This window comes from Epinephelus fuscoguttatus, linkage group LG6, assembly GCF_011397635.1.
Source record: "Epinephelus fuscoguttatus linkage group LG6, E.fuscoguttatus.final_Chr_v1".
Classification (NCBI taxonomy): domain Eukaryota; kingdom Metazoa; phylum Chordata; class Actinopteri; order Perciformes; family Serranidae; genus Epinephelus; species Epinephelus fuscoguttatus.
The window spans coordinates 46,733,706-46,759,338 of record NC_064757.1 but is presented as its reverse complement, the minus strand read 5'-3'; the positions used below and the strand labels follow the sequence as shown (position 1 = coordinate 46,759,338).

General features: G+C 45.6%; 2 protein-coding genes across 6 annotated transcripts in view; both read left to right on the top strand.

The window, feature by feature from the left end:
- LOC125890860 (dynamin-1-like) overlaps nucleotides 1–2,562 on the top strand; it is a 37,281-nt gene extending 34,719 nt beyond the window's left edge. For 2 of the 3 annotated variants that reach the window (XM_049579716.1, XM_049579715.1), the window contains one exon: nucleotides 2,441–2,562. In XM_049579716.1, coding sequence (XP_049435673.1) covers nucleotides 2,441–2,501 — 61 coding nt within the window. In that variant the 3' untranslated portion in view covers nucleotides 2,502–2,562. Of the gene's footprint in view, nucleotides 1–914; nucleotides 951–1,136 lie in introns of all 3 variants that reach the window. The other variant, XM_049579718.1, reaches the window with a different exon arrangement.
- A 3,476-nt stretch (nucleotides 2,563–6,038) lies between these two features.
- LOC125890857 (rap guanine nucleotide exchange factor 1-like) lies at nucleotides 6,039–25,287 on the top strand. Of its 3 annotated transcripts, none has more exons than XM_049579711.1 (24): nucleotides 6,039–6,235; nucleotides 6,376–6,506; nucleotides 6,903–7,114; nucleotides 7,194–7,350; nucleotides 7,434–7,673; nucleotides 7,794–7,906; nucleotides 13,402–13,507; nucleotides 13,750–13,807; nucleotides 14,418–14,534; nucleotides 15,166–15,324; nucleotides 15,913–16,133; nucleotides 16,328–16,368; nucleotides 16,445–16,559; nucleotides 16,965–17,043; nucleotides 20,118–20,202; nucleotides 20,548–20,640; nucleotides 20,800–20,988; nucleotides 21,065–21,149; nucleotides 21,252–21,346; nucleotides 21,552–21,630; nucleotides 22,055–22,156; nucleotides 22,239–22,336; nucleotides 24,416–24,556; nucleotides 24,656–25,287. In XM_049579711.1, the coding sequence occupies exons 1-24, from the start codon at nucleotides 6,205–6,207 to the stop codon at nucleotides 24,789–24,791; spliced, it is 2,883 nt and encodes a 960-aa protein (XP_049435668.1). In that variant the 5' UTR covers nucleotides 6,039–6,204; the 3' UTR covers nucleotides 24,792–25,287. The 3 variants fall into 3 exon arrangements, with proteins under 3 accessions (XP_049435668.1, XP_049435667.1, XP_049435666.1); XM_049579710.1 differs by having other exon boundaries at nucleotides 7,434–7,793; nucleotides 7,854–7,906; XM_049579709.1 differs by having other exon boundaries at nucleotides 7,434–7,906.
- The last annotated feature ends 346 nt before the right edge of the window (nucleotides 25,288–25,633 follow it).

The following is a 25,633-nucleotide window of genomic DNA, read 5'->3' as shown; positions in this document are numbered from 1 at the left end:
AATTCAGCTCCCCCTGACTTCCTTCTAAAAGCCAGACTGATTGAAAATAACGTGTATCAGATGTGTGATGAGGTGACACCTGGGAGCTGGACACAGAGATGATCTGACACACTACCCATGTTATGATCAGAGTTTCTTCTTCGTTGGTGCTGTAGACTGAAAACAGAGATCAACAAACATCCTGCACAGACAGCGAAAAGAAAGAGACCTCTTCTTTCTTTCTTCTTCTTCTCTTCTTCTTCTCCTCATCCTCACACTTTACTCCTCTATCACTCATTTATCACTCCTCCATCTGTAAACACAAAACATCCAGTTGACATTTAAGGATCAGCCTAGCTCAGCACAAAGACTGGAGGCAGAGGGAAACTGTTAGCCTAGCTCAGCACAAAGACTGGAGGCAGAGGGAAACTGTTAGCCTAGCTTAGCACAAAGACTGAAGGCAGAGGGAAACTGTTAGCCTAGCTCAGCACAAAGACTGGAGGCAGAGGGAAACTGTTAGCCTAGCTTAGCACAACGACTGGAGGCAGAGGGAAACTGTTAGCCTAGCTTAGCACAAAGACTGGAGGCAGAGGGAAACTGTTAGCCTAGCTTAGCACAAAGACTGTATGTTAACAGCTCCCAGTCTTTGTGGTAAGTATCCTGCATCTCCCTAACTGTGTCTGTCACCACCAACGCATCCACGTGGAGCCATGTCTGTCCCTCTGTCTGTCTGTCTGTCCCTCTGTCTGTCCCTCTGTCTGTCAGTCCCTCTGCCTGTCTGTCTGTCTGTCTGTCTCTGTTTGTGTGATCCTGTTACAACAGTACCTTTTAAGGTTAAACAGGAAGCTCTCAGGTGTGTCAGTGCCAGAACAGGTAGCCCCGCCCCCTCGTGGCCCCTCCCCCCTCATATTGACCATATATGGTTATTCTTTCAGAATCTCAATCAGTGACCAGTGAGGAGTTCACCAATGGTATGTCAGCTGTCTGTGTGATATCACTGTTTCTCACCAACTCTCTGTGTGTGTCTCATCGTCCAATCAGATCGCTGTCCATGTGACCCCGCCCACTCCCCCAAACATCAAAATTAGCAGTGTAACTGAGAGCTCCATCAGCCTGTTGCTGACTGTCTGTCTGTCTGTCTGTCTGTCTGTCTCCAGTCGGAGGGCTCCTGCATCTCCATCTGCATCCTCCAGACCAGGATCTGACTCCTCCCTCTGACATCATATATAAATACACACACATTAAATTCAGCATCAAGCGACTTATTTTCAGATGTACTGTATTATATATTCTTAGTTACTTTGATTAGAGAGTAATCAGTTACAGTGTTCCTGTCTGTGTAACGTGTTCGTGATCACCTTCACACGATGACCTCACACGATGACCTCACAGGTACGACCTCACAGGTACGACCTCACAGGTACGACCAATCACAGACTGAAGCAGGTTGTCTTGTTTCATCCAGTCAAAGCACAGGCTCAGGTTACTGCAGTTCAGTATGAGTCCAGTGGGGGGCGATGGAGGACCTGAGTCAGAAACATCTGTCGTGTTCTTTAGTGAATCCGTCTCAGGATAAACGTCACCGACCAGCTGTCTCGGTGACTTCGCTCTGTTCTACGTACAAATATTACGTTAACTTACCTGATGTGTTTTATTGAGACAGTACAGGCGGTATTTTTATCGGCCAGGAAGAAGAAGAAGAACAAGAGACACACACACACACACACACACACACACACACACACACATTGTAGCTTTTGCCTTTCAGATTTTCTCGTGGTCATGTTGAGGAAAAGATTATGTCCAATGTATAAAACGTCCCAGTGGCTGCTGGACGAGTCCCAGTGGCTGCTGGACGAGTCCCAGTGGCTGCTGGAGGAGGCGCAGTGTGTCGCTGTGAAGCACAAACATGAGTCAGGTCAGGTCGTCATGCTGAAAGTTGTATCTTTAAGGTGTAATTAGTTTACAGGTTTAATGTCTCCGCCTGTTGGAACAATCGTCAGTTGTCTGTCTGGAGGTGATTGTTGTTGTCATGGTGACGTCAGTGAGTCTGTCGACACAGGAAGCTTTTTACAATAAGACACGCCCCCACTGGTCCTCAGACAGGTAACTCAGGGGTCACTGAGGTCATCTGCAGCAGGAAGGTCTGACTGTGTGACCCTCAGATCTGTGAGCCAATCAGAGGGAAGGAGAGTCCCTGAGGTCCACAGAGCTGAACCAATTACAGACCAGGTTCCTGATGTACAGACAGGCCCTGAAGTGTTCGTGTGTAGTTCACTGTCATCAGCGTAAAGATGGATTCTACTCTTCACCTCTCTCTCTCTGTTTATATGACCTGTATATAAAACCAGCTCTCACTGGTTTCCATGGTAACCAGCGGTGTTGCTGACTTACTGATTTCCTGCTGAGTCACTGTTGTTCTCCTGTTTTCTTTTCTCTTCCTGTTTGTCATTGTTCCCAGTCGTCCCAGTAAAGGTAGCCCCGCCCACGGAGAGAGCCCCCAGTCTTCTATTGAGGGTTAACCTGACCCCACACCTGTGTGTGTGTGTGTGTGTGTGTGCGTGCGTGCGTGCGTGCGTGTGTGTTACTGTGACCTTTACTAGTAATAATGATATTGATTATCAGCACATATTGATTATATAGCAACTGATCAGCAATACTGAGTGTCGATGGTGTCTGTGTGTCTGCTGTCAGGAGGGGGAGACAGGTCCATCCGTCTGTCTGTCATCAGTTTATAAGGTCAAGGGATCAGGCCACTTAGCCTGTTAGCATGTTAGCCTGTTAGCATGTTAGTGAGCAGCATCTCCTCCTGGATGTGTTTGTTGTTCGTCTCTGATGAAGACGATGATGATGAGTTCTTATGTCAATGTTTCTTTACAGTGTAAAGTTTATTTATGGTTTATTGATCTATTTATTGATTTATTTATTATCTGCTGTTGTTGATACTGATGTTAGCTGTTAATGAGACACTCTGTTAGCGCTCTGCTACTGAACACCAATGCTCCTAAAATCTGTTCACCTGTAAATCCATCTGCTGCTAACTGGTTCCACTGGTTCTTCCAAATGGTTCCAGCTCATTCCGGCTGGTTAGAACTGGACCCATATTAGCTCCAGTTGTCTCTGACTTTCACAACTTGTTCTGTTTGGTTTCAAGGTTCTGTGTGTGACGTTCAGATCATTAATACAACAACAAACCTCTCAGTGAGAAGCTCCTCCCACTCCGTCTGCCTGGTTAGCATGAGCTAACAGAGCAGCAGCGGCTACCATCCAATACCGAGCTGTTCAACGGTCCCAACAATCTCACACTGACACTGAAACGACTGGACTGTGTCGTTAAACCTGTTGATAACCATCGTGTAACGTTAGCCGTGTGATGCTAACACTTAGCGATATTGTAAAGAGACTGAATATTGATGCGTTGGTTTGTATTCCGTGTCCATCAGTCCGGGTGGTGAGTTTACAAACCCTAGTGAAGGAACGATCTGCCCTACACTCCCTACGATTGGCTGGTGCTCGTCGCCTCAACTGGTTGGATCGGTCAGGGTTAGAATGTCAGAGTGAACCAGTCAGAGACAGATGAAGGCCGAGGAGGCGGGACATTCCTTCGCTGTCCTACGATTCACAAATTCACGTCCAGGTGGACTGTCAGGTCAACAGGTCACTTCTTTTAACGTTTGTTCGTGAACAGCAATAATCAATATTTCACATTAACTGTGGTCAGAGTTCAGTTACAGCAGAGACACACAGGGAAAATTAAAAAATAAAATGTGGCTTTCTTTTTACGACCCAAACTGTTGGTAGTTTTTGTTTCAGAGTTAACGACACGAGTCTCCACGAAGTAATGAACTACATGTCGGTCACTGCTCCTCAACACAGTCAGTCACCGCTGATGTCAGGACGGTGTCAGTGCTGAACTGTGGCACCTGTCCTCCAGTTGCCCCTGGTTACCACCATTAACTTGGTCAGCACCGCTGCTGTTAGCTGCTAGCCACCAGCTCAGCCACCTCCATGTTGAGAGCCATGTGCAGACAATCCCGTCCCTAAATGAATGTCACACACAGCTCCTTAAACTGGTCCCAGTTGGTTCTGACTGGTTTAAAAACCATTTGACAGTGTTAGCAGCAGAACTCTGGAACAATGCCGACTGATTATTATCTGATAATAATCTGAAGAGTTTTCTGAAAACAAACCATCTGTTTTTATTTAAGCTGATGACATCACTGGGAGGTGGAGCAGCTGGAGCTGTACTTCCTGTTTACCTGGCGTTATACTGAAGGTGTTCCTTTAATAATCAGAGATGGTGTGTTTGGGTGTAAATGGTCGTGAGGTTCCTCTGTGACGTGTTTAAATATTTTACGATGATGTGTAAAATGTTATGGGAGTGTTGAGGAGTGACTGGAGGAGACGCAGACGGCCCGTCCTCGGTGTGACACACGTCTGCAGCTGACTGAAGGACACCTGCTGATCTATTTATCCTGCCTGTGTTTGTGTAACGTGATTTCCTGTCGTGGTGATTCTGTTCTGAGCTGCGTTCAACGCCACACATACCGCAGTGTCTCTGTAGCAGTGGAGTGTGTTCGCCTTAGTGTCAGCATGGACTCTGTAGTTATCAAAGTGTGTCGTGTGATTTCTTTAATAACCAGTGACGTGTTGCACGTGTTGCTCTGCGGTGGCGTGTTGAACGCAGCTCCACACACACACCTGTGATTGTAGGTAGTTTCACTGTGTGAGGTAATAAAACTTTAATGTTTACATCATATATGAAGAGAATAATGTACCATATTAATATATCTGTATCTATTCAACTGAAATATGCAGCGGCCCAGACTGTAGTGTGCGACTGTGTGTGTGTGTGTGTGTGTGTGTGTGTGTGTGTGTGTGTGTGTGAGAGGGTGAGTGTGTAGTTGTGTTGTGTATCTTAGTGTCATGTGATCAGGGCCAACAGAGACGTGTTGACATGAATAAAGTTTGTGTGAATGAAGACGACGGCTGACGAGTCTTTTGTTTCAGATTAACCACCATGAAGCTGCTGTGTGCACCGTGTCATTATGGGCTGTCCCACACCACAGATGGTGGCGGCTCTAAAATGGTGGTCCTAAGCAGTGGCGCCATACATGCGAGAAAAGTTAGGAAGACTCAATAAGTACAAATTAATATAAAATATTAAACGATCATCATTTATTTTTATTTTTTTCAAATGTAGTAATAAAATTAATGATCTCTCTGTTTTTACTTGTGTTTGGCAGTAACAGTTTAATATCCCCATTGACCAAAAAGTGAACATCCATATTGACGGACCACCCCCCTGTATCTGCAGGAAATGGTTTGGTCCTGTCTTAGTGCACTGTGACGGTGCTTGGTAGCAGTCAGCAGCTGCACTAGAACGCTACGGTCATCATCATGTGACCTGGTACTAACAGAAAATCCGGTTTGTGATCAAAGACAGCCTGGGATCAAACTCTGACAGCGTGATGCTGTCACCACCTTCGTCTACTGACCAACCAATAGAAATGCAGCATGAAATGAGCCACTCAAACAGACAGCTAGCAGCTCGCCATGGAGGCAAAACTAAAGCACTAAAAGAAATGTGAGGAAAACTTTGTGAAGCCTTGTGATGTGTCCTCCAGCTCTGACCATGGTCACGTAAATAGAGGCGGAGCTACAGCTGCCAGGTGAGACACCTAGCAGCTGACACACACACACACACACACACACACACCACAGTATATAGTGACCACTGAACTTTAAATTTTTTCAAACACTCTCTCAACATTTGTTTTTCCACACATTTTATCAACATTTTTTTAGACACTTTAATTTTATCTTCTTGACATTTGATCAACTCTTTTGGACGTTTAAATAATATTTTTTAAAGTCTTTTGAGCCGATGTGATGAACTCTGCTGATGAAGACTCTGACTCAAACTGCTGCTGAGTTTTTACAGTGCAGTGCTGCACCGTCTGCATCCTGCCTCCAGGTGGAGCTGGAGGTTCATTCTGACCTGACAGCCTCCTCCTCCTCCTCCTCCTCCTCCTCCTCCTGACTGACTGAGTTCAGTTCAACTGACACAGAAAGAGGAAGAAGAGAAGGAGGAAGGAGACACACAGACAGAGACAGAAAGACAGAGACGGACGGACAGAGTGAACAACATGAGAGCTGAGGAGTGAACCGTTGCTGTGCTGATCTGACACTGCCGTCTGTCCATCTGTCCGTCCACCTGCAGACATGTCCTCGTCCAGAGGGGACAGTAAGACAGGTGAGCTGCTCTGTCTCATATGCTAACTGTTAGCCACCGCAGGCTAACAACATCCACTTCTTGTCAGTCTGAACTTTAACTGAGACGCTTTCACTGATGATGATGATGATGATGATGATGATGCTGCTCTTCCTCTCCAGCCTCCCAGTTTGTGTCTCTGACCATGAGGCTGAAGGATAAGCTTCACCCACAGAGGGTCAGACGCTCCGAGCGAATCAAACACACCCCGTCACAGAGAGTCAAACCGCCTGACCTCGACCTGCAGCACAAGGTACACACTCACAACTACACACTGCACACACTCACAACTACACACTGCTACACACTGCACACACTCACAACTACACACTGCACACACTCACAACTACACACTGCAGTCCAAGGTACACACAGGTAGACCATGATGCACCTGGACTGTGTGTTTATTTTGAGCCTGTAAACAGAGGCGTTTTTAATCAGACGGTGATGATGTCATCAGTTGTTTACAGTAACTCTGAATTAAATGACACAGAACAGTGCGGCGGGTCGATTCCTTCAGGTCACATGGTTTAAGATTGTTACTTAGATTAAATCGATATACCTATTGCAGTGTGATGACATCACTGTGACATCATCAGTGGGCTGATGGGACATGTTAAAGATGTGTGTGTGTGTGTGTGCACGTCAGGACGGTGGCGTGTTGGCGGACCAGCAGCGGGCCGTCATCAGCTCTCTGCAGTACTTCAAGGCTCTGGTGGACAGACTGGGAGTGGACAGACAGGAAGTGGACAAACTGGTCCAGGACCAGTGTGTGGTGGGCAGACTGCTGGGCGGAGCCTCTGGTGGCGTCCTGGAGGCAGTCCAGACTCTGGTCCAGCTGGAGCCACACCTGCACAACAGGTAGGTGACACCTGGTGACCTTTGACCCTGAACCTCAGTGGGGTGACATGTCTCCTGACCCCGTCTGTCCTCTCTGCAGTAAGACTGTCTCTTCCTGTCTCACTCGTCTCTACTCGTCTCTGGCTGAGCTGATTCGCTGGGCTGATCAGGTGATGCTGCAGGGCGTCGCCAGCAGCAACAAAGAGTCCACAGCAAGCGTTACCACGATGATCAGGGCGGTGCTGGACGGGGTGAAGGTGAGGACGGATGATGGACTGACACTGTGGGGACAAACTGTCCTCTGTCTGTCTCAGCAGCTGTGTTGTTGTCTGTCTCTCAGGAGCTGGTTCGATTGGCTGCAGAGAGAAAAGACGGCTCCACCCCCTCATCTCCTTTCCAATCACAGCCTGCCGTGGGACAGACAGGCGGGTCAGGTGTCCAGCAGACATCAGACAGGAAGTCCACCTGCCAGAGTCCAGGAGCTCCTGCAGAGGACAAAGAGGAGGAGGGGACTGTTGATGCTCCTCCCAAACCTCCAATGCCTTTCACAGAGCTCCTCCCCCAGGTGTCCCCTCCACAGGTGTCCCTCAACCGGGTGTCCCTCCCCCAGATGTCCCTCGACCAGGTGTACCCTCCACAGGTGTCCCTCAACCGGGTGTCCCTCCCCCAGATGTCCTTCGACCAGGTGTCCCCTCCACAGGTGTCCCTAAACCGGGTGTCCCTCCCCCAGATGTCCCTCGACCAGGTGTCCCCTCCACAGGTGTCCCTAAACCGGGCGTCCCTCCCCCAGGTGTCCCCTCCTCAGGGACTCAGGTGAGTCTGAACACGGACATACACCAGTTTGTGATCAGCCGTTTTGAACAGTAACCATGGAAACATAAAAGCTGAATCATTCAGACACCAAATCAACGATTCAAACGTCCCGTCAGCTGACGTCTTCGTGGTTGTTTGGAGCCATGACAGGTGGTTGTTGTTCACGGAGACGTCTCAGCTGTGACCGTGTCCTCAGATCTGTTGTTATCAGGTGCGTTCACACCTGTCCTGTTTGGTCACGTTGGTTTGTGCAGGTGTGAACACAACAACTTGACTGAGGCCATCTTGAAGAGGTGGTCTTGGTCCGGTTACAGACGAAGACAACACAAACCAACTCTAGGCAGTTACACAACTGTGGAACAACATGAGTCCCTGATTCAGACCAGAGGAGACGACTCTAGAGCTGACAGCAGCCTGAGACGCACTGCTTTCATCACAACACAATATTATACCGAGTCTGTGGACAACGACACGATGTTTGTTGATATCACAAAGTCTGTCACGATGTTGATTCGATGTGTTTCAGGGTCCTGTGATCGATACGAGATGACATCATCTGATGATTTAACTCGGTCTGTTCCAGAAGAAGCTGCCGCAGCTTTATTTTTCACATTTGTCCATAAAAGATAAAAACAACACAGAAACAATACAAATAACTGTAATGGCTCCGCTAACACACAGAAAACAGCACATGGCGTTTTTTTCCCAGTAAGACCTGTTCCTGGACCGACACCGCAATCAACCAATCACAGCCCTCTGACATCATCAGTGTGCTTCTTCAGAGCTACGCTAGTTTTACAAAGTGCAGTTACTGTGTGATCCATTTACGTTTGCTACGAGCGGTGAGACTCAAGATGATTTCGTAAAATGTTGTCACTTCCTGTTTAAAATGGCGATATGCGTCCCCGTTTGTGTTTGTACCATTTACGACCTTAACATAAACAAAGATGGATGCCTCCAAGAAAGCAGTCGTTCACATGAAGACTCAAATGTGCTAAACAATAGAAATAATAGTAAAGAGCAGAGCCACGTATGGTAAATATAGGGCGCAGCCATCTTTGCTTTCGTCAGTCTTTCGAAACTCGTGGTCCTCTGAGTTCGTACGAGGCAGTACGAGAACTGCCTCAAAGAGGTGTATCATGACGTGTCGCTGCTGATTTTGCGCAGCTTCCTGTCTTTCCTTACTCACGGTAAGATCTATATAGAGCGGCCCAACAGAGTCCTCAGTAGCACTGAACAAACATCAGATGAAACAGACGATGAACAGGTCACAATATATTTGATCTCAATACTCAGCACATGTTTAAAATCACAGTAATATCACATCATGATCTTAATGTTCTGTCTGACACGGGTCCCACAGTCTGCTGTTTACTTCTTTTCTTGAAGTATTAATGATTAAACCAAAGTTCAGATTCAAAGTTTCCACTAAAATCTGCTGAGTCATTCTTTGAGCCTGCTGGAAGTCATTTCAGGTTTGAATGTGATGTGTTTATTTTTTAATCATAAATGAATGTCGATCACATCACAGCATCAAATTTTCATTTTGGATCAAACACTGAAAACTGTTCAAAACTCCACTGGTTGTGTTTGAGCCTGATGAGGATGATGATGATGATGATGATGATGTGGTGGTGATGATGATGATGATGATGATGATGTGGTGATGATGATGATGATGATGATGATGTGGAGATGTGACGTGCTGAGCAGAGACGTGTGGTGCCAACGTTGGTGTGAACCGACAGCTTTTTACAGAGCAGTGTTGACAGTTGGAGTTTGTGTCGACTCATCTGGTCGTGGATCTTTGGTCTGAACTGGACTTTAGGTTTTTATGTTAGTGGAACCAGTTTGAGTTTAAATCTGCAGCGTCAGTCTGACGAATGGTTTCTTCTCTTCTTGTTCCAAACTGCTGCTCAGACATATCTTTGTCTCTTTACGTTGAGTCATTCATCAGCAGCTGAACATGTGCCAGTGAAGAGGACTGTGGGACAGGACTGTGGGACAGGACTGTGGGACACACACATGACTGTGGGACACACACATGACTGTGGTGGGACAGGACTGTGGGACACACACATGACTGTGGGACACACACATGACTGTTGCACACACACATGACTGTGGTGGGACAGGACTGTTGGACACACACATGACTGTGGTCTTGTTTTCAGAGCGTCAGCTGATCAGACGGAGCCTGAGCGGTCGACATGTTTGCAGCTGCGAGGAGCCACAGTCTGAGTGTGAGGAGCAGAAATAGAGCTGTGAATGAAACAGGAAGTAGAAAGAGTACAGAAATGAGACGCTGTCCTCCCCCCTCCTGTCTCTGCACTTCCTGTGTGTCTGCGCCCACTGAGCGACAGCAGGAAGAAGAAGAAGAAGAAGTGAGAGAAACAGTTCAGCGTCTCTCTGTTCCTTTTCTTGGAAACCAGCAGTTTGACAACATTTAAACTGTGACATCACTTCCTGCTGTTTCTTTATGAAACATCCTGCTGTTAAAAGCTGTGAAGAAGAAGAAGACAGACAAAGATGGAGGCTATGAGCTGCTCTCCGTCTCTATGTTCACACCTCACAGGAAGTTAGCAGCTATGGCTAACACTGTTAGCACAGGGCTGCCAAGTTTCAGAAAATGACAAGAGTGAGACTTTAGTGTCATGATGCGTTCGGAAAAAATTTGGCCTTTTTTAACATCGATTTGGCCTGTTTTAACGTCGATTTATACCTTAAGACTGATGTCCTCACCTCCATGCCAGCGGCTCTCCCTGCACTGTGGCCTCCCAATGCTAGTTTTACAGTGGTTGTCAAAGTGGATTCCAGGGACTCTGTGGGTTCCTTTAGGGGGGTCTAAATTGACCCTTACAAGGTCTGTAATGGGGTCCATTTGGTTCCATTTGTACACTGTCAGAGTTAAGGATAGCCCTTGAAATTTAGAATTTTGAGAAACACTGCTTTAGGGGGGTCTAAATTGATATTTACAAGTCTGTAACTCTGACACACACACACACACACACACACACACACACACATTGAGACTAACGTTAGAGTCTCTTTTTCAAGTGTGAACTGGCCAAGAGAAGAGGCAAATAAATGTTACAAAGCTCTGCAACAAATACAGGACAATGATAGACTTATAGCAGCCTTAAAACAGCACACATTAACTAGGAAACTCAAGGAGAAACAGCGAATCAACAGTGAACAAAATTGGGTAGTTACCTACCGTCCGTCTTCTAGCAAGCAGGAGAACGTCGAGTGGGTTTTAAATGTCGGCGCTGTTGTGTGTGAAATAAAGTTAGAGACGCCAAGACCCGCCTTACGTTGCTTCTGATTGGTTTATATTGCGTGGTGCCTTCCGTGGTTGGTTAGATTTAGGCACAGAGGACTGATGGATTGGTCTGGGATTGGTTATCTCGGTCAGTCAATCAGAGTTACTCGAACTACGGCAAGCCGCGAGGACCAAAGTTTATTATCATAAAAAAATAAATATAGAGTATTGAATGGGGAAATATAAGTGTGAGAAATGTCAAGTGTGGCGTGTGGTGTGAGAATGGGTCAAATTGCATGACTGTCACACTCAAAGCGTGACGCTTGGCAGCTCTGGTTAGCATCATGTCGTGTCATCACAAACTGTTGTTTCGTCTTTATGTCCAGTTTGACTTCAGTAAAAGTGCGAACGCCACCGTGTACAAATACTGTGTAATAAATAAGTACGACAGAGCAGCGTCTCCTAAACCAGCGGCCTGCAGCTGGATGACATCACAGCTCAGATATGACCATTAACAGATCAGACTGCACCACGTGTTCGTCTGTTCCTACAGTCTGTGTGTCACATCAGCTGATGGTGGAGTCATGAACACGTGCCGTGACCTGGCCGACAGACATGACACACTACATGCTGGTCCACGACCAATCACCACTGGTCGTCTTTCACGAGATGTGTGATGTCATCAGATTATTCTGGTCCTGTTGTTATCATTACCTCAGTCTCTGTGTGTGTTCATGCTCCAGCTCAGCTGTTACTGTGGTGATGTAAAAACTGTCACCAGGTGGGCGGAGCTACATTTGAAGTACCACGTGACAACTATGACAGTCACTGAATCCTCCACAGGAAGTTCCTGCAAATGTTTCACAATAAAAGCCTTTTTTAGAAAATACTGAAACGATGAGGGGCTTTTAATTTGAAACAGAAACAGGAAGTGTTGAGTGTGAGAATGGTGTAGTGATAAATAAATGTGGTGTGTTTGAGATGCAGCTGGTAGCCTCTGCAGCTGTGCTGAGTAAAGGCCCAGACACTATCCGTGAGTTTGATTCCTTTATATCCTCCATTATGAAGAAAGAACATTCTTTGCTAGCTTGATGCTAATGGCAGTACTCAGCGGGTTGATAAAGTGCCTCTGCTGTTTCCTCTTTACTCTGTGTGCTAACGTCCCTACAGGAAATATCTGAAAGGCTGGACTGTTGTTGTCCTACAGTTTCCATGGCAACAGATCGCTCTGTGTTCCTATTGGTCAAAGTGACGGCTGTGACGGGAGAAGTCGTGGAAGACAAAAAGGAAATCAAACATGCTAGACTTCCTGTCGGGACGTCATGGGGTGTCTCAGACGTGGCGTCGGTTGTCGTCTACTATGACACACTACACCAGATGAAACCATAGATTATTGTGTATGACACTCGTTGTCGTTCAGTCTGATCCCGATGTTTAACAGTCACAGTCGTACCAAAACAACGTGAGTAGGTTTAAAACAAAGATCATAGTTTGGATTAAACAAACCTTTGTAACCACAGTAACGTGACTACATGATCACATTGTTTAAATGGCTTGATGCTGACTTTTCATTTGATGCGGGACACAAACAGTCGTCTCCTGGGTAAGAGTCCATTCTCCCATTCTCTTTTCTTGTTTGTAAAAGGACCGTTTTTTATGGCGAGCGCGAGACATTTATGAAGGTGATAAAACGGCAGTTGGGGGTGGATTTACGAAGGAAAAAACATTATTATAAACGGAGATACAAGTACAATTAAAAAGTTAAATAGAATAAAGCTTACGGTGCAGTGCAAGGAATTAATCAAAAGCCTCTAATATGATTTAATAAAAGGCAATGGCAAGGAGAGAAGGTGTTCAGTCTTGATTTAAAAGAACTGAAAGTGTATTTATTCATGTGGGAAAATACGCTCAGTATTATGTATTTATCACACAAATTAATTTATTATTCATTTCAAAAACCCACCAGATGACATCGCTCTGGCTCGTTTTAATTGTGCGACAGTAATGACAGTAATGACGTAACTTAACTATGCGACGGAGTGGTGTCCAAAAGTGTTTTAATGAGCTCGCTATATAGGCAATTCCCGATACAGTGAGTAGGGAGTAGTGAATGATTTCGGACAAAGCCATTGACACACAGATATGGGTCGTTATTACTGATCATTAGAATGACCTTTGACTCTCATCTGTCTGTCTGTCTGTCTGTCTGTCTGTCTGTCTGTCCCCTCCTCAGTCCACCAGCCCTGCCACCCAAAAAACGTCAGTCGTCATCAGGCCCCGCCTACTGCAGGGTCGCCGTCGTAGCACCAATGAGACGAGAGCCTGAAGTGGACACACAGGTAAAGCACAGTTCATATCCCATAATGACACACAGATTGTCATGGTAACAGGGACTTATCAGTCAGCACATTTACTACACAATGACAGGTGGTTATATTTTGTAGATGTTTTTTTCTACCTGTAGTTTGATGTCATTCGTTGTGGGCGGAGCCTGAGAGCGTCACTGACATAGATCAAATGAAAATACGGTAAAGTGATACTACACACCTGTACTCTGTGTGTGTGTGTGTGTGTGTTACAGGAGGATGAGTGTTTGAAGCGTTTCTCGTCTTCGTCGGCTGCTGAGGACACACACTGTGGTAACACACACACGCACACACACACACACACACATTTCCAGTCAGCAGCAGAGTGTGAGGGACATCACTTCCTGTCAGTTGACAGAAACAGGAAGTAATGTTGGCTGTCTCTTCCTATTTGCAGCAAGGCTCACCGCTGCCTCCTGCTGGACACACACACACACACACACACACACACACACATTCAGGGCTGAAGAAACTCCCATGATGGTGATGACACAATTTATTTTGAAGTACATTGAATTTCCAGCACAGAGCTTTTATTCTGAAGGGCTGTTTCCTGCTGTAGAGGAAGTGACACTGAATATATTAAACTGAAGACAGATGTGGATCAGGTGGGGACAGCTGATGTCCAACACCTGTCTCCAGTCAGTGTCTGTGGAGACGCTCCACCTTGTGACATCACACCCTGTGACATCACACCCTGTGACATCACACCCTGTGACATCACACAGCAGAGTTTCAGCTCTCAGGTTTTAGATTTGGGGGACAGATGGTCATGTCTGTCTCAGAGGAATAACATGCATGAATGCGTCTCGTATTTACGCTTTAATGTCATGTTTCATTATAAAGAGTTATGTAACTGTCTGTCCATCTGTCTGTCTCTCAGAGGACGATCCGGACTACGACTTCCTCCACACTGACCTGTCCTCCTCTGAGACTCTTCCTCCTCTTCTTCAGCCCTCCTCCCCCCCCCCCGCCCTGCCGGAGAAGACTCGTGCTGCAGGTGAGAACACACCTGAGCTACCTGTCTGTCTGTCTGTCTGTCCGTCTGTCTGTATATATTTCCTTTATTTAACCAGGGAATTCTCATTGAGATAATAATCTCTTTTTCAAGAGGATCCTGGCCAAGAAGGCAGCACAAGAAGTTACACAAAGTGACATACTAATAAACCTCAGATAAAAAAAAAAAAAAAAAAATAAATAAATAAAAAGGATTACATCGAGTATCAAATCCTCGTGATTAATCCATAAAACACGTACAAATGGTGGGCAGATGCTCCTTAATTTTAACTTTAAAATTTTCTAGACTAATACAACGGTCAAGTCTAAGATGGGTCTGAATCTCAGCCCAGGATTTTGGAGCGCAGATGCTGAATGCTCTTTCGCCAAAAACAGAGCGAGTCCGAGGGATTTCATATGCGATCTGACCATGAGAGCGCAGATTACGATAACCTGCAATCTTTGGAGTCAGTAATGAGCATACATAAGCCGGTAAGTCATGCAAAATGGCCTTGTAAAGAAAGATAAGCCAGTGTTCCATTCTTCTGTCTGTCTGTCTGTCTGTCTGTCTGTTTGTTTGTCTGTTTGTCTGTCTGTCTGTCTGTCTGACTCCTCTCTTCTGTTCTGATCCACAGGAACCAACTCTCAGGCCCAGACTTCATTTGGGTTCGATCCTGCTGCCCATAAAGAGAGCCCCGCCCACTGCGATGATGTCATTGGTCCTGACGAGTCACTGTCTTCCCCTTTGTCCCCCAGCAAGACCCCACCTCCCCTCCCTGAGAAGAAACGACACAGTGAGTGAAAACAGTATGGTATGAGTATGGTGATACAGGCTGATCAGTGACTCATCAATTATCATCAATATTCAAGCTAGGCTAACAGCTTCCCTCTGCTCCCAGTCTTTGTGCTGAGCTAGGCTAACAGTTTGTGCTAAGCTAGGCTAACAGTTTCCCTCTGCTCCCAGTCTTTGTGCTGAGCTAGGCTAACAGTTTGTGCTGAGCTAGGCTAACAGTTTCCCTCTGCTCCCAGTCGTTGTGCTAAGCTAGGATAAAAGTTTCCCTCTGCTCCCAGTCTTTGTGCTAAGCTAGGCTAACAGTTTCCCTCTGCTCCCAGTCTTTGTGCTGAGCTAGGCTAACAGTTTGTGCTAAGCTAGGCTAACAGTTTCCCTTTGCTCCCAGTCTTTGTGCTAAGCTAGGCTAACAGTTTCCCTCTGCTCTCAGTCTTTGTGCTAAGCTAGACTAACAGTTTCCTCCGCTTCTAGTCTTCGTGCTAAATTAGGCTAACCCTATCTAGAACAAACCTCAGCTTATACTGTTTTTGCTACTTCTAAATGTTTCTGTCCCTCTCTCCACCTGTCTGTCTGTTCACCTGTCTGTCCTCAGTCCATCAGTACCTGCAGGTCTGTTCTTCCTACAGCGCTCAGGCAGCCGCCATGTTCTATCCACGACCTTTGACCCTCAGTGAGCGATACAACAGTAGGCAGCGAGAGGTGGAGACCACCTACCAGCTCTCACACACACACCTAGACACACAGACGTTAGACTCCACCCCCTCACCTGAGCTGCTTCCTGCTCCAGTTCTACCACCGAAGAAGAGACAACAGGTGAGACCTGAGAGATGCAGAGACGTCAGTTTGTCTTTGAAGTCTCTCCCAGAGGGACAAAAAATAAAATACATGTAGGATAATAATTCAGAATCTGGATCATATGGATAATTTCTAAAATAAAGCTAAAACTGAATTTCTATTATTAATTATAAAATCGCTGCGTTGATATTGAGTTCTTTTGTCGTCATCAGGACTCAGCTGGACCGTATGAAGAGGACCAGACCAGAGACAGGTGACAAACACACAAAGACAGACATGTCAACACTCACCTGTACAAACAAAGTCAGTGACGGTGTTCTGTTCTACAGTGTCCAGCAGGAGACAGAGCATGGCAGGAGGAGCAGTAAGGAGCTGGAGGAGCAGGAGGAGGTGTTACTGATCGACCAGCAGAAGGTCCTCCGCAGAATCACATTGAAAACTCAGGTACAGTCCTGACCTCTGACCTCTCTGCTACAGTTCATTTAGCCACCTGTCCCCTTGTTTCCCTTTGTCTGTCCCCTGACTGTCCTTTGTCTATCTCCTGACTGTCCTTTGTCTATCTCCTGACTATCCTTTGTCTGTCTCCTGACTGTCCTTTGTCTATCTCCTGACTATCCTTTGTCTGTCTCCTGACTGTCCTTAGTCTATCTCCTGACTATCCTTTGTCTATCTCCTGACTGCCCTTTGTCTATCTCCTGACTGCCCTTTGTCTGTCCTGACTGTCCTTTGTCTATCTCCTGACTGTCCTTTGTCTATCTTCTGACTGTCCTTTGTCTATCTCCTGACTGTCCTTTGTCTGTCCCCTGACTGTCCTTTGTCTGTCTCCTGACTGTCCTTTGTCTTTTTCAGGAGGAGGACGGGCCAGACGTGAAGGCAGCCTCTCCTGAGATCCTGTTGGTCTACGCCACAGAGACTGACAAGAGCACTGGTAGCTTCTTATCGCAATGCTTACTTCTAAAACGTTTCCTTTGACACACAGATTCCCATCGGAAACAAGATTCAAAGATTGATAGCTGATATCATGGACTCACAACATAATATTAACTTGTGGCTGCTACATACTACCAAGAGAAACCTTGAGGCCACAAGGTACTACCTTTAAAGTGTGAGATACTACCCAAGATATTACACTGTGGGCATAAAATTCTACATGCCAGCACAAGATACTACCTTTAAAGTGTGAGATATTACCTTTGGGGCACAAGATACTACCTTTGGGGTGCAAGATATTACCTTTGGGGTGCAAGATACTACCTTTGGGGCACAAGATACTACCTTTGGTGCACAAGATACTACCTTTGGGGTGCAAGATATTACCTTTGGGGCACAAGATACTACCTTTGGGGTGCAAGATATTACCTTTGGGGTGCAAGATACTACCTTTGGGGCGCAAGATACTACCTTTGGTGCACAAGATACTACCTTTGGGGCACAAGATACTACCTTTGGGGTGCAAGATATTACCTTTGGGGCGCAAGATACTACCTTTGGGGTGCAAGATATTACCTTTGGGGCACAAGATACTACCTTTGGGGTGCAAGATACTACCTTTGGGGTGCAAGATATTACCTTTGGGGCACAAGATACTACCTTTGGGGCACAAGATACTACCTTTGGGGTTCAAGATATTACCTTTGGGGCACAAGATACTACCTTTGGGGTGCAAGATACTACCTTTGGGGTTCAAGATATTACCTTTGGGGCACAAGATACTACCTTTGGGGTGCAAGATATTACCTTTGGGGCACAAGATACTACCTTTGGGGCACAAGATACTACCTTTGGGGTTCAAGATATTACCTTTGGGGCACAAGATACTACCTTTGGGGCACAAGATACTACCTTTGGGGTGCAAGATACTACCTTTGGGGCACAAGATACTACCTTTGGGGTGCAAGATACTACCTTTGGGGCGCAAGATACTACCTTTGGTGCACAAGATACTACCTTTGGGGCATAAGATATTACCTTTGGGGCGCAAGATACTACCTTTGGTGCACAAGATACTACCTTTGGGGCACAAGATATTACCTTTGGGGCACAAGATACTACCTTTGGGGCACAAGATACTACCTTTGGGGCGCAAGATACTACCTTTGGTGCACAAGATACTACCTTTGGGGCGCAAGATATTACCTTTGGGGCACAAGATACTACCTTTAGGGCACAAGATACTACCTTTGAGGCTCAAGATACTACCTTTGGGGCACAAGATACTACCTTTGGGGCACAAGATACTACCTTTGGGGCACAAGATACTACCTTTGGGGCACAAGATATTACCTTTGGGGCACAAGATACTACCTTTGGGGCACAAGATACTACCTTTGGGGCGCAAGATACTACCTTTGAGGCTCAAGATACTACCTTTGGGGCACAAGATACTACCTTTGGGGCGCAAGATACTACCTTTGAGGCACAAGATACTACCTTTGAGGCTCAAGATATTACCTTTGGGGCACAAGATACTACCTTTGGGGCTCAAGATACTACCTTTGGGGCGCAAGATACTACCTTTGGTGCACAAGATACTACCTTTGGGGCGCAAGATACTACCTTTGGGGCTCAAGATATTACCTTTGGGGCTCAAGATATTACCTTTGGGGCACAAGATACTACCTTTGGGGCTCAAGATACTACCTTTGGGGTGCAAGATACTACCTTTGGGGCGCAAGATACTACCTTTGAGGCTCAAGATATTACCTTTGGGGCGCAAGATACTACCTTTGGGGCTCAAGATATTACCTTTGGGGCGCAAGATACTACCTTTGGGGCTCAAGATACTACCTTTGGGGCGCAAGATACTACCTTTGGTGCACAAGATACTACCTTTGGGGCGCAAGATACTACCTTTGGGGCTCAAGATATTACCTTTGGGGCGCAAGATACTACCTTTGGGGTGCAAGATATTACCTTTGGGGTGCAAGATACTACCTTTGGGGCACAAGATATTACCTTTGGGGCGCAAGATACTACCTTTGGTGCACAAGATACTACCTTTGGGGCGCAAGATACTACCTTTGGGGTGCAAGATACTACCTTTGGGGCGCTTTAAGTTTACATCATAACATGTGTCATGTTGTAGTGAGGCAGTAACTTATAAAAGGAACATTTAATTGAAGCTCACTCATGCTGTAGAACCACAGCAACACACACCTCAAGGATTTTCAGATGGGTTTAAACACCTGAACTGTGTCTACATCACCAGAACTGATTTTCTCTCAAAATAAGTTTGAGTCTGTGACCCTGTCAAACCAGCTGCACACACACAACTACAGCTTTGTGATTCAACGAACAAATGAACTAACTAACGACACTAAACAGGGTGCAAACTCAATAACGCAACATTTATGTCTTTATTTACAGTGTGTGTTATGTTTTACTGTACAAACGGTGTAAATGAGCTGTATGGCTTATGGAAATAAGGAACTCTGAACGGCACTCTGTCAGACGACTCCACTCGCCGATGCTGGTGTGTATTTCCAAAGCGCTGTCAGTCACAAAGGGGTTCAGCCTTTTAGACACTTCCTCCAATCATCATGCAGACACCGAGCGTCCTCTCCTGCCTACCGCTCCATCAGGTCCCAGGGAAGCTGAGCGTCCCTGGAAGTGACAATCTTGTCGCATTTATCCAATGAGCTTTGCTGCATGAAAAAAAACCTGCTCAGGGCTGTCTCATAGGAATGCTTGGAGGCTCCGTGTCCACCGTGCTGACACGAGAATGTATGGCAGGGAGGTCGCGTTTGAAAACTGGTGCCAAACAGCTGACGTTTGAACATCATAGTCATGATGTTAAATGCATCCTAGCACACATTTAATGCAATTTACATTCTTATTTTAATGTAAATTCAATAGTGCATATTTGACCATTTCTTCTATGAAATTTTAGGGGAAGTTCAGCCTCACTCGTTGTCTCAGAGCAATCGTCCCTGCTACATACATATGAATATACATGACTACAGTAAAACGTGTGTGTGTGTGTGTGTGTGTGTGTTTATGTAGAGCACGTCCTGTACCGTGAAGCCTTCCTCTCCACCTACAGAAGTTTCATCAGCCCAAATAATGTCATCAGCAAACTACAGTATAGATATCCTTTCTGAGACTGAAGCTGTATATTGTATATTGATAATAATTGGTCATGTTGTGTTCCATGGGATGAACCTGATTACTTTATATTCATGTAATAAATAAGAAATATCTGTCAGATGGCAGTCTGCATGAGAAATAAAAAGACTCTGTATATTTAGAGACAGAAACAGAGAAAGCGGCTGACAGAATGTTACAAATATAAAGGTGTGTTTATATGCAAACGATCTGATACTTAATGTGTCAGATGCTCTTTGACCTCACCTGTTGTAAAGATCAGGTGTTTCATGTATTCAGAGAGACATCTTAATGGATGAGTTTGTTGTGAATCTTTAACCATCAACACGTACAGACATCTGTGTGACAGACATGAGCCTGCACACCTGACCGCTGCCAAGAACACCTTTCACCTGCTGGTTCGAGTGGTCGACGAGCTGTGGTGAGACACAGACTTTAACCAATCAGAGGCTTTGTTTTTGAAACCCAACTTCTCTGTTATAATAATAAGAAACTGTCAGATTAAATCTGTTAGAGCAGCACAATAATGAACACAATGTCACAGTCACATATGTCACATATATGATGTGTGTGTGGGCAGTGCGATCGAGCTGGACTCTGATTTGCTGCTGCTGTTGATGGAACTGGTGTTCAGCCTCCTGATTGGAGGAGAGCTGGGACTGGCCCGCCTGCTGCGCTCCAATATCCTGTCCAAGATGGAGCAGAAGTGGCAGCTGATTGGCTCACCTCAGTCACTCCGCCCCCTTGCAGCCAGGGGCGTGGCTGCCAGGTAACCCCCTGACCCCTGACCCCTGACCTGTCCGATGATTGACAGCTGGTTCATGTCCTCCTCTGTCCTCTCTCAGACCAGGAACTCTTCTGGACTTCAGGAGTCAGGATTTAGCTGAACAGCTGACTCTGCTGGACTCTGAACTCTTCTGCAAGATCGGGGTGAGAAATTAAACCTTCATCCTGTTTCAGTTTTTCTGTCTCAACTGTCGGTTCCACCTGTCTTTCTCTCACCTGTCTGTCTCACCTCTCTCACCTGTGCAGCTTCCAGAGGTGTTGCTGTGGTCGAAGGAGCAGAATGAGGAGAAGAGTCCAAACCTGACAGAGTTCACCCAACACTTCAACAACGTCTCCTTCTGGTAAACACTGACATGATGATGTCTTTAAATGTGGACATAATGTCCAGATGTCTCTGCTGAAGACATTCAAGGAGCGGAGCTTGCTCAGAAGCTGAAAACAAAGCTTTAGCGCTGAGGACACCCTCACAGGTGGCAGCAGCCCTGATTATCATACAGTTCTAACTCTGACCTGAAAGCTTCAGCAGGTGTGTCTGTGTGATTCCAGGGTTCGATCTGTCGTCATTCTTCAGGACAAACCTCAGGACAGAGAGAAACTGTTGCTCAAGTTCCTGAAAATCATGAAGGTAAACACACTCAGGTGGAGCTCAGGTGGGGCCATGTCACATCAGAGATCAGAGCAGCGTTAATCAAACTCAACATACGCACAGACGGCAGCTTTAATGATGTTTCAAATAAAGGTTCAGATTATCCGCTGCGAGGGTCATAAGGACAGAGGGATGTCGTATGCTGTAAAGCCCTGTGAGGCAAATTGTGATTTGTGATATTGGGCTTTATAAATAAAATTGAATTGAATTGAATCTGACTCCACAGCTGCAGACATCACAGTGAAAGATGTCACATGTTAACTGATGTTTCAATCATGAAATATTAATAATTACTTATATTTGTTTGCATATAAACAAATGTGACTGCTAACTTCTCACCTGTGTGTGTGTGTGTGTGTGTGTGTGTGTGTGTGTGTGTGTGTTGTTGTTGTTTTTCCTTCAGCATCTGCGGAAGCTGAACAACTTTAACTCGTACCTTTCCATCCTGTCAGCGCTGGACTCCGCCCCCCTGCGACGCCTGGACTGGCAGAGAAGCACAGCTGAGGTCTGTGTGGTTATATGACATCATCATAATAATTAGTCTTTAATGAATATATTAACAAGTTGATATCTGTCTGTGTCCTCAGGCTCTGGAGGAGTTCAGCTCTTTGATTGACAGCTCATCATCTTTCAGAGCGTACAGAGCAGCTCTGGCTGAAGTGGAGCCTCCCTGTATACCCTACCTGTATGTTAATACCCCACTGTATATACCCTACCTGTACGTTAATACCCCACTGTATATACCCTACCTGTACGTTAATACCCCACCGTATATACCCTACCTGTACGTTAATACCCCACTGTATATACCCTACCTGTATGTTAATACCCCACTGTATATACCCTACCTGTATGTTAATACCCCACTGTATATACCCTACCTGTACGTTAATACCCCACTGTATATACCCTACCTGTATGTTAATACCCCACTGTATATACCCTACCTGTATGTTAATACCCCACTGTATATACCCTACCTGTATGTTAATACCCCACTGTATATACCCTACCTGTACGTTAATACCCCACTGTATATACCCTACCTGTACCCCACTGTATATACCCTACCTGTATGTTAATACCCCACTGTATATACCCTACCTGTACGTTAATACCCCACCGTATATACCCTACCTGTATGTTAATACCCCACTGTATATACCCTACCTGTATGTTAATACCCCACTGTATATACCCTACCTGTATGTTAATACCCCACTGTATATACCCTACCTGTACGTTAATACCCCACTGTATATACCCTACCTGTATGTTAATACCCCACTGTATATACCCTACCTGTACCCCACTGTATATACCCTACCTGTACGTTAATACCCCACTGTATATACCCTACCTGTACGTTAATACCCCACTGTATATACCCTACCTGTACCCCACTGTATATACCCTACCTGTACGTTAATACCCCACTGTATATACCCTACCTGTACGTTAATACCCCACTGTATATACCCTACCTGTACCCCACTGTATATACCCTACCTGTACGTTAATACCCCACTGTATATACCCTACCTGTACGTTAATACCCCACCGTATATACCCTACCTGTACGTTAATACCCCACTGTATATACCCTACCTGTATGTTAATACCCCACTGTATATACCCTACCTGTACCCCACTGTATATACCCTACCTGTACGTTAATACCCCACTGTATATACCCTACCTGTACGTTAATACCCCACTGTATATACCCTACCTGTATGTTAATACCCCACCGTATATACCCTACCTGTACGTTAATACCCCACTGTATATACCCTACCTGTATGTTAATACCCCACCGTATATACCCTACCTGTATGTTAATACCCCACCGTATATACCCTACCTGTACGTTAATACCCCACCGTATATACCCTACCTGTACGTTAATACCCCACTGTATATACCCTACCTGTATGTTAATACCCCACCGTATATACCCTACCTGTATGTTAATACCCCACTGTATATACCCTACCTGTACGTTAATACCCCACTGTATTTACCCTACCTGTACGTTAATACCCCACTGTATATACCCTACCTGTACCCCACTGTACATACCCTACCTGTACATTAATACCCCACTGTATATACCCTACCTGTATGTTAATACCCCACCGTATATACCCTACCTGTATGTTAATACCCCACTGTATATACCCTACCTGTATGTTAATACCCCACCGTATATACCCTACCTGTATGTTAATACCCCACTGTATATACCCTACCTGTATGTTAATACCCCACTGTATATACCCTACCTGTACGTTAATACCCCACTGTATTTACCCTACCTGTACCCCACTGTACATACCCTACCTGTACATTAATACCCCACTGTATATACCCTACCTGTATGTTAATACCCCACTGTATATACCCTACCTGTATGTTAATACCCCACCGTATATACCCTACCTGTATGTTAATACCCCACTGTATATACCCTACCTGTATGTTAATACCCCACCGTATATACCCTACCTGTATGTTAATACCCCACTGTATATACCCTACCTGTATGTTAATACCCCACCATATATACCCTACCTGTACGTTAATACCCCACTGTATTTACCCTACCTGTATGTTAATACCCCACTGTATATACCCTACCTGTACGTTAATACCCCACTGTATTTACCCTACCTGTACCCCACTGTACATACCCTACCTGTACGTTAATACCCAGTACAAACCTTAGTATTCCTGTCTCTGTCTCACCTGTCTGTCTGTTCAGGGGTTTGATTCTTCAGGATTTGACCTTCGTCCACCTGGGGAATCCTGAAATGTTAATGACATCGGAGGGTTCAAAGGTCAACTTTTCTAAACGTTGGCAGCAGTTCAACATCCTGGACACTCTGAGGAGCTACCAGCAAGTGTCAGTTACCTGCAGTACCTTTACTACAGTTATAAATATTAGTTCTACAGTTTGTCCTCAACTGTGTTCACCTGCCTCTGTCTCTCTATCTCTCTACAGTCCGTACGCTCTGCAGCCAAATGATGACATCATATCTTTCTTCAATGATTTCAATGATCACCTGGCAGAGGAGGCATTGTGGGACCTCTCTCTCAGGATCCGCCCTCGAAATGCCCCACGAGCCAATCAGAGATGACAGACCAAAACAGACTAAACTTGCACTGAGTTAACCTGAACTATCCTGGAACGTCACAAGGCTAGCCTGTGCTACCTTAATGCTAACTTGTTGATACTGAAGACTGAGGTGGATCAACCTGGTGCTAACCTGAACTGGTGCTGATGCCTGGCAACAGCCCCAAAAGGAAGCTAATCTCAAGAAACTAATTGTGGCTAACAGTTTGTGCTAACATGTGTTTATCTAGACCGTTCCTGCAACAACGTCAACTGACAAAGTTTAGCTAGGTTTTAGCAGAAGTTAGCTTGGAGCTAGTCCCGGGTTAGCCAAGTGTAATTCAGGTATTATCTGGGGTTATCCTGGAGCTAAGCGGGGTTAGCCAGGTGTTGGCCAGGTGTTAGCCAGGTGTTTTGGGGCTGATGTGCACTCCTGGTGGGCGTGGCCTGTTCCTATATCTGACCTCAGAACTGTTCACATATTCAAAGCAATATCACAATAAACATCACTGTTTACTTCCTGTTTTCTGATTGGATGGGGTTAAAACTTTATTAATAATAGAAACAGCTATTGTTTCCATAGTAACCCTGCAGGCAGCACCAGTCAAACACAGGCAAAGGAAGAAGGAAAGGTGATGACGTCAGTGACAGAGTGGGAGGAGTCTCATCATATCTTTGTGGTGTGACCTCTGACTGAAAACAGTGACCAGTTTTATCTCCAGATTAATGAGAGTGTCTGCAGGCTAACGTTTGTTTAACAAAGTACAAATGTTAACTTAGTTCACTGATAACGTAAAAAGCACCACAAAGTCATGAAGGTCAAGATTTATAATTATTTGGTGATTAGCTCCGCCCCCTGACAATAAC